This window comes from Pygoscelis adeliae, unplaced genomic scaffold (genome assembly GCF_000699105.1).
Source record: "Pygoscelis adeliae isolate BGI_AS28 unplaced genomic scaffold, ASM69910v1 Scaffold38, whole genome shotgun sequence".
NCBI classification, from domain to species: Eukaryota; Metazoa; Chordata; class Aves; order Sphenisciformes; family Spheniscidae; genus Pygoscelis; species Pygoscelis adeliae.
The window spans coordinates 6262312-6276214 of record NW_008825614.1 but is presented as its reverse complement, the minus strand read 5'-3'; the positions used below and the strand labels follow the sequence as shown (position 1 = coordinate 6276214).

The 13903-nt window shown below is 36.2% G+C and overlaps 1 protein-coding gene across 1 annotated transcript in view; it reads right to left on the bottom strand.

The window, feature by feature from the left end:
* The window catches only part of PLCZ1 (phospholipase C, zeta 1), a 56088-nt gene extending 42471 nt beyond the window's left edge, over positions 1 to 13617 (bottom strand). Inside the window, exons 1-3 of the mRNA XM_009332845.1 lie at positions 13604 to 13617; positions 12855 to 12978; positions 9017 to 9251 (exon numbers count right to left, since the gene is read on the bottom strand). Coding sequence (XP_009331120.1) covers positions 9017 to 9251; positions 12855 to 12978; positions 13604 to 13617 — 373 coding nt within the window. The remainder of the gene's footprint in view (positions 1 to 9016; positions 9252 to 12854; positions 12979 to 13603) is intronic.
* Between the last annotated feature and the right edge of the window lie 286 nt (positions 13618 to 13903).

The following is a 13903-nucleotide window of genomic DNA, read 5'->3' as shown; positions in this document are numbered from 1 at the left end:
TTGATGCCCTAAATGCTCCGTAACGCTTCTCCTTATTGAACTCCATCCTTCTTTTCTGTATCATCAATTTGCCAAGATCACTTTGACTTCTAATCTTTTTCCCTATTATACTTGAAGCTCTGGCATTAAATCTAAATTTAATAAAATTAATTCCTATTCCATCATCCAGCTTATCAATGACATAATTGAAATCTGGACACAACACAATGCTCAGTGAAACTGTAGATTGATGTAGCCTCTCATTTTGACTCTAAGTCATTGATGTCTAACTTCTCAGAATAGTTTTCTAATGAGTTGCTTATGTACCATCTAGTTATTTTGCCTGCTTCCTCAACTTGTTTTTTAGAATACAAGACTCTTAAAAATTGTGATTTTTCTTCTATCCACCAGCACTGTTACTCTCTCATAGAAGAAAACCGGATTCTATTTCTCCATAGAATGTCCTGACAAACTCATTCTCACCATCTTAGAGGCGATTACATATTCATTATTTGTTCCAGCTCTTTCTGGTAACTGACTGGGTGTGTAGTTCCTCGGATGTTCCCTTTCTAAAACAGATATTACATTTGATCTTTCCCACTCTTTCAGTTCGTCATCTATTCTCCACGTGTTTTCAAAGGTAACCTGTACTAGCCAAGCTTGTTATAGTCAATTTTCTAAGAACTTATGGATTTGTCAACCTGTCTTCATTGATCTGATTAAGTCATTTAAGCATGTCCTACCCTGCTTTTTCCTTATTTTTGACTGTGAACTTACTCTGGTCTCATTGATAATATTAGCCGCCTGATTGTACTTAGGAGGTGGATCAAGAATTTCCTTGGTCCTTCTTTTAACTAACATATTTGCAGAATGACTTATTGTTACCCTGATGAATCTTGACAGTTGTATCTTGACTTTTTTGATTTATCCACATGCACATGTTATATTGTTTTATACTTATAGCAATAGGATTAAGTTTCTACTTTCTGGGTCTTCAAAAAGTGTTTTGAATTTTTTTACATGTTGCTCAAAACAGAATACATTCATCCTGTATGTTTTATCTATAATGAATTACATGAATTGTAGACTTAATTCCTTTGAAGAGAAGGCTTTTCATCAATAGTATCCGATTGTCATTTCCAATTAATTTATTTTTCATTCCCTATATATTTCTCTGTGTAATTACAAGTTGGGTCAGTAACTCTTTTTTTTTTTTTGTATTTTTTTATTTACTAGCAATTCTTACATGATTTTTTTTTTACATTTATCTTTTAAATTAGTGAAAAATACTGACTTTCCAAGGTTTTGCTTTTTTTCTGAATTATTTTTTATGCTTTTCTGGCTGTTCTTGTCATTGATAAAAGATAACTGCAGTGTTCTCAAGAAGGTAACTCACGTTTAGATAAATATGCTCGTGATCACAATCCCCTAAAAGTGAAAACATTATCAAGTAAATTTGCATTACTTTGTTAGCCACCATGTAAGCTCTTTGACTTCAGTAAAACGTTCAGCTCACGTCTCTAATCAATGGGCTAAAAGTGTTTGTATTTTTATATAGTTTATTACAGGGCCTTGCATTACACTGGCTTATAAATTTTTTTCTCAGGGATCTGTAGTTGCTGTCCTTGAACTGCATACAACTAAAGTCACCATCGTGTTTCTGGAGAACTACCAAAACTCCAAGCAAGTTTGTAAAATGATAAGACTTATCTGTAAGCAGGAAGAGATTGCCTTTGCACTAACAGTTCTGGCAGCATATGCAGTTCTGTGAACTGAGATATGCAAAAGAGCATCACATGAACATCAATGGCATACCATCTGCTAAAATAAATTTTCAGAGACCTGATGTTTGGTAGAAGATACTATAGTTTTTAGAGTTTAAGATAAAGGTAGGCTTAATTTTTTATTATTGCTACTATTCCTTCACCCTTTTCTTACCAATGGAGAAACCTACCAGGCTTCTTTAGAACTCTTATCTTTGTCTGATGAAGATACCAAAACCAGTTAGAAATGGAAGAGGGTGCTTTTTAAGTTCTGAGGAATAGCACAGTCATACTATTTTCTGACCACTTACAGACATTTTCTGCTTCTACTTTAAAAGAAATGGGAATTCATCTCCATAACTATTCTGCAGTGAATAGATACTTTCTTCAAGACCCAACATTTCTTCCCTAGAGGAACCTCAGTCTTTTCCTCCATTAGGATCCTTTAGCAATAGTTAGTGTGCACACATATCCATTTAGTGTAGAAGGAAAAATAGAAAGCAAGAAAAGATTTCTGTCTTCTTGTAGCTTCTTGTTGTTTACAAAGTTCAATGCTTTTTTCTTGCCCTCCCCTTTTGGATAGTCTGGAATACAATTTATTAGTAACACTCTTTTTTTCCAAAGATAATTAAAAAAAAAAGTTTTTTCCCCTTCCTCCAGTTAAGGTAAATTCCAGCTCTGCCATATATACAAATACTGCCATATCAGAGAGGAATTATGGATATAACCTGAGTATTTGGAAGACTTGAATTACATTATATGCCTACGCTTTTTAGAGTTTATTACATTCTGTTTTCTTATTTATCTTGAAGTTTCTTTGAAAGTATTTTTCTTTCTTTATGGAAAGAAAAAATTAATGCTTTCATAAGATGTTTGCTGCCCTGAGAGGAACTGAGGCCTGTGGAGGATCCACACTGAAGCAGATGAATCAAGTAAGAAGGAAGCAGGAGCAAAAGAAAAGTGTAAGAAAGGTGGAGCGGCAGAAAGAAATCACTATGCATTGACCACAGCCTCCTGCAACGCCTCACTGAAGGGACTGAGAACAACCTGCAGCAATGACAAGGTGGGAGGAGAGGTGTCTGGACTGAAGTGGAGACTAGGAAGCGGGGAGGAAAGGAGCCTGAACTGAAGTTGAGCCTGGGAAATGGGGAGAAAGGTGTTTTCCCTGTGTTTAAATGTTTGTGTTCTTTGTTTCCTAATAGCAAAATTAGTAATTAAATGTTTATGTTAATTGGCCAAGAGAGATATTGAAATGGGTACAGATATGTCTGCTGGGAATTTTAGGGGTGAACTCATGAGAAATACTTGCAATCAGAGACAAGGGTGTTACTCTGCTATATTGGAAGAAGGAAGCTTTCAATAATTGTTAAAAGTATCAAATAATAACAGCCTCAAGGCAGAAACATCATCAGACGGGATTTCATACTATGAAATTTGGCTACGTAATGTCAGACTAAAACATTTATATTCTAAGTGAAGAGTAAAGACAGAAATATTTCCTTGGCTAAAGTAAGAATACAGTTATTCCTTTTCTAATCTAAGTTTACATTCTAAGGAGTCTATTTTCCACCTGACCCACACTTGCAACTAATACTGGTGCATACTGGAATAAAGTAGCTGTCTGAGCTGCAGTTTAATTTTCTAAGGGCTTGTATCTCATAATCGATTGTCTTCTGGTAAAAGCTTTTCCTAAAACTGGATATTTACACACTCTCACACATCTGAATTTTTGTGTCGCATAAATCCAGCTTCAGCCATTGTCTTAGCTGAGATTTTTAAGTCATCTTTCTTATTTCACATGATTTTTTATGAAATCTGTAGGAATTTGACTGAGGCCTCTGTTAAACTTGGTTTACATTAGCCAATGGGATCAAAAGTTCTCTCCTGCAAATGCATGCTCTCCCTCTTGCGCTCTCTCTCACACACACGCACACACAAAAAAACCCCAAGTTTAAAAGAATGTAATTCCTAGGAATAAATTGAAGATGGATTTTTATTCACAAATACATTCTGGATTACTCAAATTCTTTATCTGACAGATGCAGCAAGCTTATATTGTTATTTACAAAGTAAGCAAGTTTTTCAAGACAGGATTCTATTTTTGACCTGTTTTTGTACTGCTTAGCAGGAAAATAGAGACAGAAGCAGAATCTTTGAATGGCACTACACTCTAACAATGGGATGTACCTTCTTATCCTCACTATGCCTCTAATCCTATCCATGCAAATACTGAATAATGAGCAATATTTTTTTAAAAAAAGAGATATATACCAAACATAAAAAAATAAAGTGCATTTGGTTGGCATAAAATGTTTTCTTTAATCTCATTTAATGACTCAAGACTTCTATTCAAAATTAATAATAAAATGGAGACGTAATCGAATATTTGTGTAGAACAAAACTGACATTTGGATGTTAGTAAGACAAAACTGTCAGGTGTGAATCACATATTCACCACTTTTATGATCAATTCCATAAAATAGTTCCTTCAGCCAAAAATGCAAGCTTTAGCACACACACACAAAAATCTGTTAATGCAGCATTTTGCCTTTAGAAATTCAAATTGCACAATAAAAATGGAAGAGTAATGTATTCCATACTGTTCCTGAACTAACTACAGCACCCGCAGAGAGTTAATTCAGAGTTATCTGTCTCAATAGTGTTGAAAAGTCTTCTCTCTGCTCACAAATGTTAGGGATGCACTAAATGTTATAGACGGACTTATCAACGTTGTATATAAAAATCTAGTCACTGTTTTCATCTTAATCTTGACATACTAGTGCTATCAAGTTTATTAGATAATGGTTATTACTATTAGCAAACCAGTCAATCAAGTGCCAAAATCTGCCCTTTTCCCTTTCTGCAATAAATAGAACAAGGATAGCAGAGGAGTCCAACAGATTATCCCAATGAAGAATATTCTGTACCAAATTCAGAATGATAGTTACACAAAATGGTCTATCACAACACCATATGAATCAACTACCATGTCAATCATACCTGGAACCTTCCAACAGATATGTTTGAATGGGAGTGTTAGTTCACTCAAAGGAGCATGAACAATACAGCTATTATTTCATTCAGTAAGATTATTTCCAATTACAAGACAAGCAATTTTATCACAGATGAAGAAACAAAACAGAATTTGGCTCAGCATCTGAAATTTAAACCAGACATTAAACTGAAACTATAGAAACTTCAGTTGATAGTTACAAATGTGTTTTCTGAGTAAAGATTCTTCATTGTTTAAGCCCTTTATAGCTATTAACTTTCCCATCAAAATAGATAACTCAAAACAAAAAGAACCTTTTAAACTGGTAACTTATTATATAATTAATTAGTAAACACATTAGTTCTCAGAAAGAGTAGAATATATGCAATAAATTATATTCTAATTTAAAAGGCAAACTCAGAAAGTAATGGCATAAGGAATCAAAGGGGTTTTAGCTATTACTGGACAGTGAGCGGCTCTTAATGAATCACCAAATATCTTCTGTTTCTTGTTGAAAGAGCAATCCGGTTTCTTCTTTCCACCACAGTGGGAATGATCAGCATAGATATTCCAGGGTTATTATCCCAAAAGGAAGATTTTCTGCTTCTTGTGTTTATTTTTCTTAATCAGTTATCAATTCCATCCACTATCAAAGACTGGGAACCGAAGGAAACTAACAAAGTTAAACATCTGAGATTCATCTTCCACTGAAGAAAGTAACAGCTTGCAATAAAATGCAGTTAGCTCCGATTTCCTTTTCTTAGCCTAGTTGCAAATTTTGCCTCAAGTCATGTTCAGTGAAACTCAGCAGAAATGTTACACCACAACTTGAAGCAGCCTTCAATAGCTGAAGAATACATATATTACAGATTTTACAAACCTCCACTCATCTCCAAGTTCTCATGATTCAGAAAGGGTGATCAGGCACCTATGAAGATCTTACATAGTGCTTCTTCTGCAAGTGAGTCAAGGGAACATATAAGTCTTTGGGTTTGAGGGGGAGCGGGTGTACGTTATCACTAAATGACTCAAGTGAGAGAAGACCGTATAATGACCAGACAAGCAAAATGACAGATAAGAACCCTAAGAAAAATAAAGTTAAAAATGGTTTGTAATGACCAACAACAAGTTAAAGAACAGCATATATAGAAGGACAAGGGAAAAGGATAAATAAATGACAGAGAAGAAAGCAGATAAAGGAGAGCACCATGAAAATAAAGAAGTTAAAACACAGAAAGAAAAAAATAATAAATATATAAAAAGACAAGGCTTTTAAAGTAATGTGTGAAGTTTTTGCATAATGGTTTCAGAATATTATTTTGATGACTTTAAACACTCATCAAAATATAACTGGAGCTTTTCCTTAAAAAAAAAAGGCAACAACACACAAACCCTTCCATGGTAGCTAAACAAATAAGAAATTATGAGTTCTACAAGTATGCCTGACTCAATAGGAAGAACTCCTCATTGGTTAGAAAAATATTTTGTCTGCAAAGTATTACTGAAATCTGGAAGAACCCAGCTTGAGCTCCAGATTCTAGGCTGAATTACCAGTGCTAGCTGCTTAGATAGCTTCCTTCTACTGCAACAAGAACAATGTCATGGATTCACTGAGACAGAGTAATTTTTTTTTAGCATAAAAAGGAAACTATAAAACTGCTAGTCAAAGTGTGGGCAGGTTGCAAGGGAGGAATATAGAAACACTGCTGAGGCATGATGAAATGGTATTCAGGAAGCCAAAGCTCAATCAGAATTGAAACTGGCAAGGGACATCAGTGGCAATATGGAGCACTTTTACTGCTGCATTGGCTATGTTTCTAAAAAGGAGTAAGTGGGCCTGCTGTTGAATAGGGCAGGTGGTTTAGTGATGGCTAACACAGGTAATGCTAAAGTACTCAGTGCTGTCTTTTTCTCAGTCTTCATCAACAAGGTGTAGGCTTTGTGCCTACAGACAGGGTTCAAGGAGAAAAGAAACTACTAGCAGATAGAGATTAAAATAAAATTTAGATTACTGGAGAGAACTCAACACATAAAAGTCCATGGGACCAAATGAGGTGCATTTGAGAGTGTTAAGACTCTTGGCTGATATCACTGCAAAGCCATTCTCTATCATCTTTGAAAGGCCATAGAGATCAGGGGAGGCCCCCATGACTGGAGAAGAACAAATGTTGCACTCATTTTCAAAAAAGGCAAGGACTTTCTGTGCTCACAGCCCAGAAAACCAACCGTATCCTGAGCTGCATAAAAAGAAGCATGGCTAGCAGGTCGAGGGAGGTGATTCTGCCCCTCTACTCTGCTCTGGTGAGACCCCCACCTGCAGTACTGCATCCAACGTTGGAGTCCTCAGTACAGGAAAGACATGGACCTCTTGGAATGGATCCATAGGAGGGCCAGGAAAATGATCAGAGGGCTGGAACACCTCTCCTATGAGGAAAGGCTGAGAGAGTTGAGGTTTGTTTAGCCTGGAGAAGAGAAGGCTCCGGGGAGACCTTATTGTGGCCTTTCAGTACTTAAAGGGGGCTTATAGGAAAGATGGGGACAGACTTTTTAGTAGGGCCTGTAACAACAGGACAAGGGGTAACGGTTTTAAACTAAAAGAGGGTAGATTTAGACTAGATATTAGATATAAGGAAGACATTTTTTACGCTGAGGGTGGTGAAGCACTGGGACAGGTTGCCCAGAGAGGTGGTGGATACCCCATCCCTGGAAACATTCCAGGTCAGGTTGGACGGGGCTTTGACCACCTGATCTAGTTGAAGATGTCCCTGCTCATTGCAGGGGGGTTGGTCTAGATGAACTTTGAAGGTCCCTTCCAACCCAAAATATTCTGTGATTCTATGATGCTATGATTTTATGATTCAATTCAGGGAACTACAGGTTGGTCAGCCTCACTTTCATCCCTGGGAAAATCATGGTGCAAGAACTCTTGGAAGCCATTTCTGGGCACATGAAGGAGGCTGTGGATCTCTACATGATGGGACAAATTAATAACGAGACTCCATGCCTGCTGAAGATGCTGAGGATCCACCACATTTGCAAGACTGCTTCAATGCATCCCTGGTATTGCTACCAATCATATCCAACTGAGGGCAAACCAGAGTGTAACTGTCTAAGGTTTCAGTCTTTCTCAGTAAAGAAAAACAGATATAACCTTCTCAGTAGATACATCCTTAGAAGTTGTTTTCCTCTGTTATATATCTGTTATTGGATTACTTCTACATTTAAACTTTCTGCCATGTGATACTCAAATATAGACCTGCCGAGTGCAAAAAGTAAGATTCATGGAGACCATTCTATTAAAACAAATTGTAGGTTTAAATAGTACAAAATGGAAGTACTATATCAAACTCTAGTAGCACATTCTTTCCATTTGTAAGATAAACTTTAAGCAAAAAGCTCTACTATATCAACAATGATGTAACAATTAATGTATCCCCCAAGTAGGATTAGAACAATCTTGGTTGTAAAATATGCTTTGAAATGCAATGGGTTTAACTACTTTTCACCTTATTGTGATTGTGGATCACAGTACTGAGTAGTTAAACTAAATTACATAACATTAAATTCTGACATTTTCTAGTCTTCAAAAATTCTGTCCTCAGTCTTCATATTTTAATACTGAAAATTAAAAAAAAAAAAATTCATCCATTATTACTTATTTAATTATGGCTGATTTCCTCTAAGAGAAATATTCTGTGCTGAACAGACCAGTTGCTAACAAAACATAATTTCTATTTTTTTATCTTTGTAATCCAATATTTATATTCCTCTAATTAATTAAACAAAATTATTTTTGAACACTTAGCTAAACAAAAAAATTCAGTCTGGTTTCCTAATAATGGTCATTCACATGTTTCAGTGGGCACTAAAAAGATCTAATGCAGCTTATATTAGTTCATCTACTGTATGAAAATTGTATTTTGTGTGAAGCAATCTACATGTAGGTTTTGGACCAGTCTGTTGCAACAAGGAGCAAGAATGATGGATCTGGTAAGTAATGTAATATGCTATCACTGAGCAATATGCTGTGTAAATTTATTGTGCTTTATTAATGGTTTCTTGTATTATTACATTCACAATGTTTAAAGATGTGAATTTCAAAAAATCAACGTTTTGTACAAGTGCTTACAAAAGATATTATACAACATACATAATTATAATTGCTTACATTAGTTTTCTTTAAAATGTTCAATTTGCATAGTCAGATGAGTATTCAAAAATATAAACATAGTCATTGACAGAAGAACAATAAATAACTAGAAATCAAATAAACTATGCATACCTTCTTCAATGGGTTCATACTTCAAAATGATTTCTAAAGCAGTTGTTTCACAAGCTTCAGTTTCATATTGTTCTTTTCTGAGAAATTCAATGAGCTCGGTGTTAGCTAGAATTTTGCAGTTTGGAGAGTAAGCACGGAAAAGTTCATGAAATTCAGGTCTGTGTACAATAGTTCGATAAATTGCCCTGAAGTCTTCTATATTAATCGTATGTGCCTTCCGTTTGTCAACTGTTTTCTGGGGGAAAAAAAAAAAAAGAACTGTCAATACAAAGATATGCAATGATACAAAGATATGCACAAAACACTATCATAATTGATCATAAGAGTGAGAACAACAGAGAATAAATACCTCAGGCAATAGTGACTGCAATGCATTATCAAATTATATTCTTCTACTTCTATATGCAACTTTTAGATTTGACTTTGTGTGTTAAAAATATTTTATGCAAATTAAAATGTACCATATGACATAATTAGCATCTAAGTAATTACAATAAATTTCTATATAACGCATATGCAATATTAAAATACATTATATAAAACCTCTAAAATGCTATGCAGTAAAATAAATCTGTAGCATAAAAATTATCGAGTGAAAAATATATTTAATATAATATCTCTCCAACAGCAATTTAAACCATATTGTAAATATTGTCAGTTAAATTTACATACAACATACAGCAAACAGTAATCTAAAAAATTAAATAAGGATGACCAAATTATCATGAGATCCAAGTCTTTCAATACATCAAATAAGAAACATTATTAAAGTTTGGAGACAAGATTCTTTATAATAACCTATGACATCGTGTTCTATTCTTAACAAGCCAGAATATTTAACTCAGATTCATTATTCACACTTTCAGAATTCTTAAACTGTAAGCTTGTTTTCATAGAGCTTACAAAATGTTAGCACATTAATTAATTTCAGTGTTTCAGTATAAAAGCCACTAGAAAAATCAAAAGAGCAAAAGAATTTGAGTAGAACAATACTTTTTTACCATTTCTGCCATTTACATTTTTCTCAGGCTTAACAATTTTATTTATCTTCTAAAAGTTTCTACATGAAATATGTAATTGTGCATATGAAATATAGATGTTTCTAACAGTTTAGCTTGTATTATTCTTAAAAGTTGCCAAATTAAAGGAAATTTTGGAAATTTACTGACAAAATTACTCATAAAAATCATAAATGGCAACTCATTGCCTCATTGATTATCACTGTAGGCTGATCAAAATTCATAATTGTTGGCTCCTTAAACTGAGACTACCAAAGAGGTTAAATTTCAGCATCTAATAACATGGCACCTACTATGGTTACTAAAGCTTCCCCAGAAGTGTCCATGAATGTAAAATGGCTTACTTGAGCTTTGGCTGCTCTTTGATAAATACTTTTGATTACTACTAAATTAGATTAGTTTTGAAGAGACACCATAAAAACTAAAAGCCTAACGATACATTAGCAGCTTCTTCCTATGCACTACAGTTCCTGCTAAGACATGTCTGAATAAGTACAATAAAAGTAAAAATATATTAGATAACCAAAACAAGTACAAAAATAAATTTCATGAGGATACTGAAAATTAAATTTTACAAATCAGTAAGTATTTGCAAATACTCAAAGTATTTGCTTTGAGTTTGTGAAAGAGAATGGTAATGATAATTTTTAACAAAAATCACCAGCAAGAAAATAATTCAATACAAATGCTAATAATACACATTTCATTACTGCTTGAGAAATCCCACATCTAAGGTTGATATCCTCAATCTAATTTTTAACATCTTTAAGAAAACTGCAAATTTACTCATGTTAAATAGAAAAAGAAAATACCAGCTTATTTTGGACTTAAACAATCTATCAGAACTTGGGAGAGGTTCACTTAGGTATTGGCACAAAGTGAAGCTGGGCAAAAAAATTAAATTTTCTATTTCAGCCACCTCTTGAAATACAGGCAATAATACTACACAGGAGAGCTTTTCAAATTAAAGTTATGAAAATCATGTTGCTATTAATAAAAAGATGGTTATAAAATTTTTGTTGGTAGATTTTTATTATTCTTATTTTTATTAATGCACATCAAATCTTTGCTACTCAAAAAAAAGAAGTATCTTGACAAAGACTTAGTCTTAAGAGGAATTATATGAAAATGTATTATTCCTTAAAAACCTTAATGTTCATAATTCTGATATTGCTCAAAAGAGCATTACAGTAAAATAAATTCAAAGAGAATAGACAAGAAAAAAACAGATTATTCTTTAAAAACTATGTTTTCTATAAAATTGATTGTCACGTATAACCATTCGATTAACTGTTGCTGTATAGTTACTGACAATGATGCCAGTAAGATTTCCTTCTAGACTGCTTTGCATTTTTATGTACTATTATACTGATGAAAAATTTGAGCCCCCAAAATATTGAAAACACTCAAATATCTCTCAAATAGCAAAGAATACCTAACAGTACTGCTACAAATAACTAGATCAGACTGTTGAGTATATTATATGGTTAAATGTAACTAGATCAGACTTGTTCTATGCGGGTCACTTCCTCAAATAATTACTCTCTTCTCTACCCACAACTGATCATGTCTCTGAAATTTCTGTCAGAAAGAAAAGTAGGTGGAAAATACAGGAAACAATGAGAAATAGTTTCAAGTTCTCATGAGATTCTCAAGGTTGGCAATTCTCTCAATGCAGTGCAAGTTCAAAAACCACAGGCAGCCTCTTTAGCAAGGGTTGAGTTCACACTGCCAGTTTTACCTTGGGTCGAAAAGGTAGAGAACAATGAGAGAGGAACAAGATGGAGTGAGGAAATCCTAATGCCTTCCCTCTGCCTGCCTGCCTGCCTGCCTGTCATCATGACATGACGTAAAAGTCTCTGACTTGCCATAGTTAATTCTCGTCTGTCGAATCTGGACAGAATCAGCCAGCTGGTTACAAAATTCTCAAAGGAATCACATATATATCTAGCCACTTGGCTCCATTCCCTTAGGAAAACAGCTTTACCAAACAGCTATTTTTGGTAAAAAAATGAGCTAAAAGGAAAAATCATACATCATTTGAGTAATTACTAGAGGGGAACTGAAGAACATGAAATCCCAATATGTCCAAAGGCACTCAGTTTTGCAGTATTTGCTCACTGGGACTGCATCCACTTGATAGTAGTTTGCTTACCTACATTAAATTAACTTATTAGTAAGTCCAATTTCTAGTTGTATCATGTAACCTTCATGGAAATCTCTTAAATGTTGCCATAACTCCAGGCCATATCCTTCCCCAGGGATTAGAGTGCAATTCCCATCCATTCAGGCACACTTCTTAAATACTTCAAAGGAGAGGTATAGTGGAAAACTGAATGAACAAGCGTGCTGGATCTGTGTTGACCTGAAGCCTGAGCAGATCGGACAACTCCATATTGTCCTCCTGGCCAAAGGATTTTTAGGAAGTCAGTGGCTCTACCCGGCATCAAGGCATGATCAGACCAGACATGTTTGAGCTCATTAGCTTGATCACAGAGGCAGCTGGATGGGATGAAACCAGAATATTTTAATTTTTCTCAAGTGAGGCCTTGTTAGAAAAAAGTTGGGAATCAAGACCTACATATTTTTGACCACCCTACACTACCTTGGTTTGGTAAATGGATGATGGTAATGCAACCATTCAGTTATCTGTTTTACACAGAAACAAAAGGCCTGAACAAGGCAAATTATTTGCTGATTTAGCACACCCTATTAGCATGAAATTCACTTCTCAAAATATTAAAAAGTCAGCAAATATAAGGCACTTATGTAACTGGACTTCTAAACATATTTAATTGCTTAATCTACATATTTCTCACCTTGAAGACATGTTTTACATGTGCGAAATCAAAAGAGATTTGCAGTTTTTCAAGCAGATTCATTGTGCTGTCTAAATCAATCTTCCCAGTCCTGAACTCATTCTGAATGATGGACAAAAACCACGTACGAGAGATCAGGTTAAGGAAACTTCTGGTCTGTGTCATTGCCTTTAAATAGGGGATGAGGGGGAGAAGTTTAATTTTTTTAAACCTAAAAAGGTTTTCTTTTCTCATACTCTAGAACATCCTTGTCTTCTGATTTCTGATAATGCAGCAGGCTCTGAGGCACGCAGGAAGACATTTTTGCTCCACGCCCAGAGACTCTGAGGGCAAAGGTGACAAAAAGGGCCAGAGAAAGAGAAGGGGAAGGTGTGAAGGGAAACAAGGGGTGGTCAGGGTGAAGAAAGGGGTGCAGTGAGAGGAGGGAAATGTGGGGCGGCCGAGGGGATTCAGCAGCTGTGGGGAATGGCGGGAAGAGGTGTGCCAACAAAAAGCAGCAACGAGGTGAGGGCTCCCAGCATTGCACCCACCCAACCAGCCTCAACCGGCCCCGGCTGGACCAGGCCAGACGAGACTGGACTGGCTGCCCCAGGCCCTCCCCTGCCACCCAGCTGGGGGGGTCCCATGCATGCACAGGCCGGGCCCAGGCCTGGGGGGAGAGAGTCACGCAGGTGGAGATCACACAACGGCAGTTGTCGCAGGGCAGGGAGAGAAGAGGAGGAGGAGGAGGTCGAGCAGGAGGAGGATATCTGTTTTCCTCCATGGCGGCTCTGCATCACCTGCTCCGGTCTCTTCACTGCGGTGGCGTTGGCAGCGTTTGGCAGGACATCACCTTGGCTTGCTCCTGTTCCCGGCAGGGCCCTTTCTCTTCCCTCACACCCCTGCACCCCTGCCAGGACGCCCAGCACCCTCTCAGCACAGCCCCCACCCTAGGCCCCCCACCAGCACTGCTCCGGGTGCCGCTGTGAGGTCACAAACTATGGGTCCCCAGTGCAGGCCCCTTCCTGCCCCCACTGCCCCCACCCCTGCTGCCGCCATCTTGTGCCTTT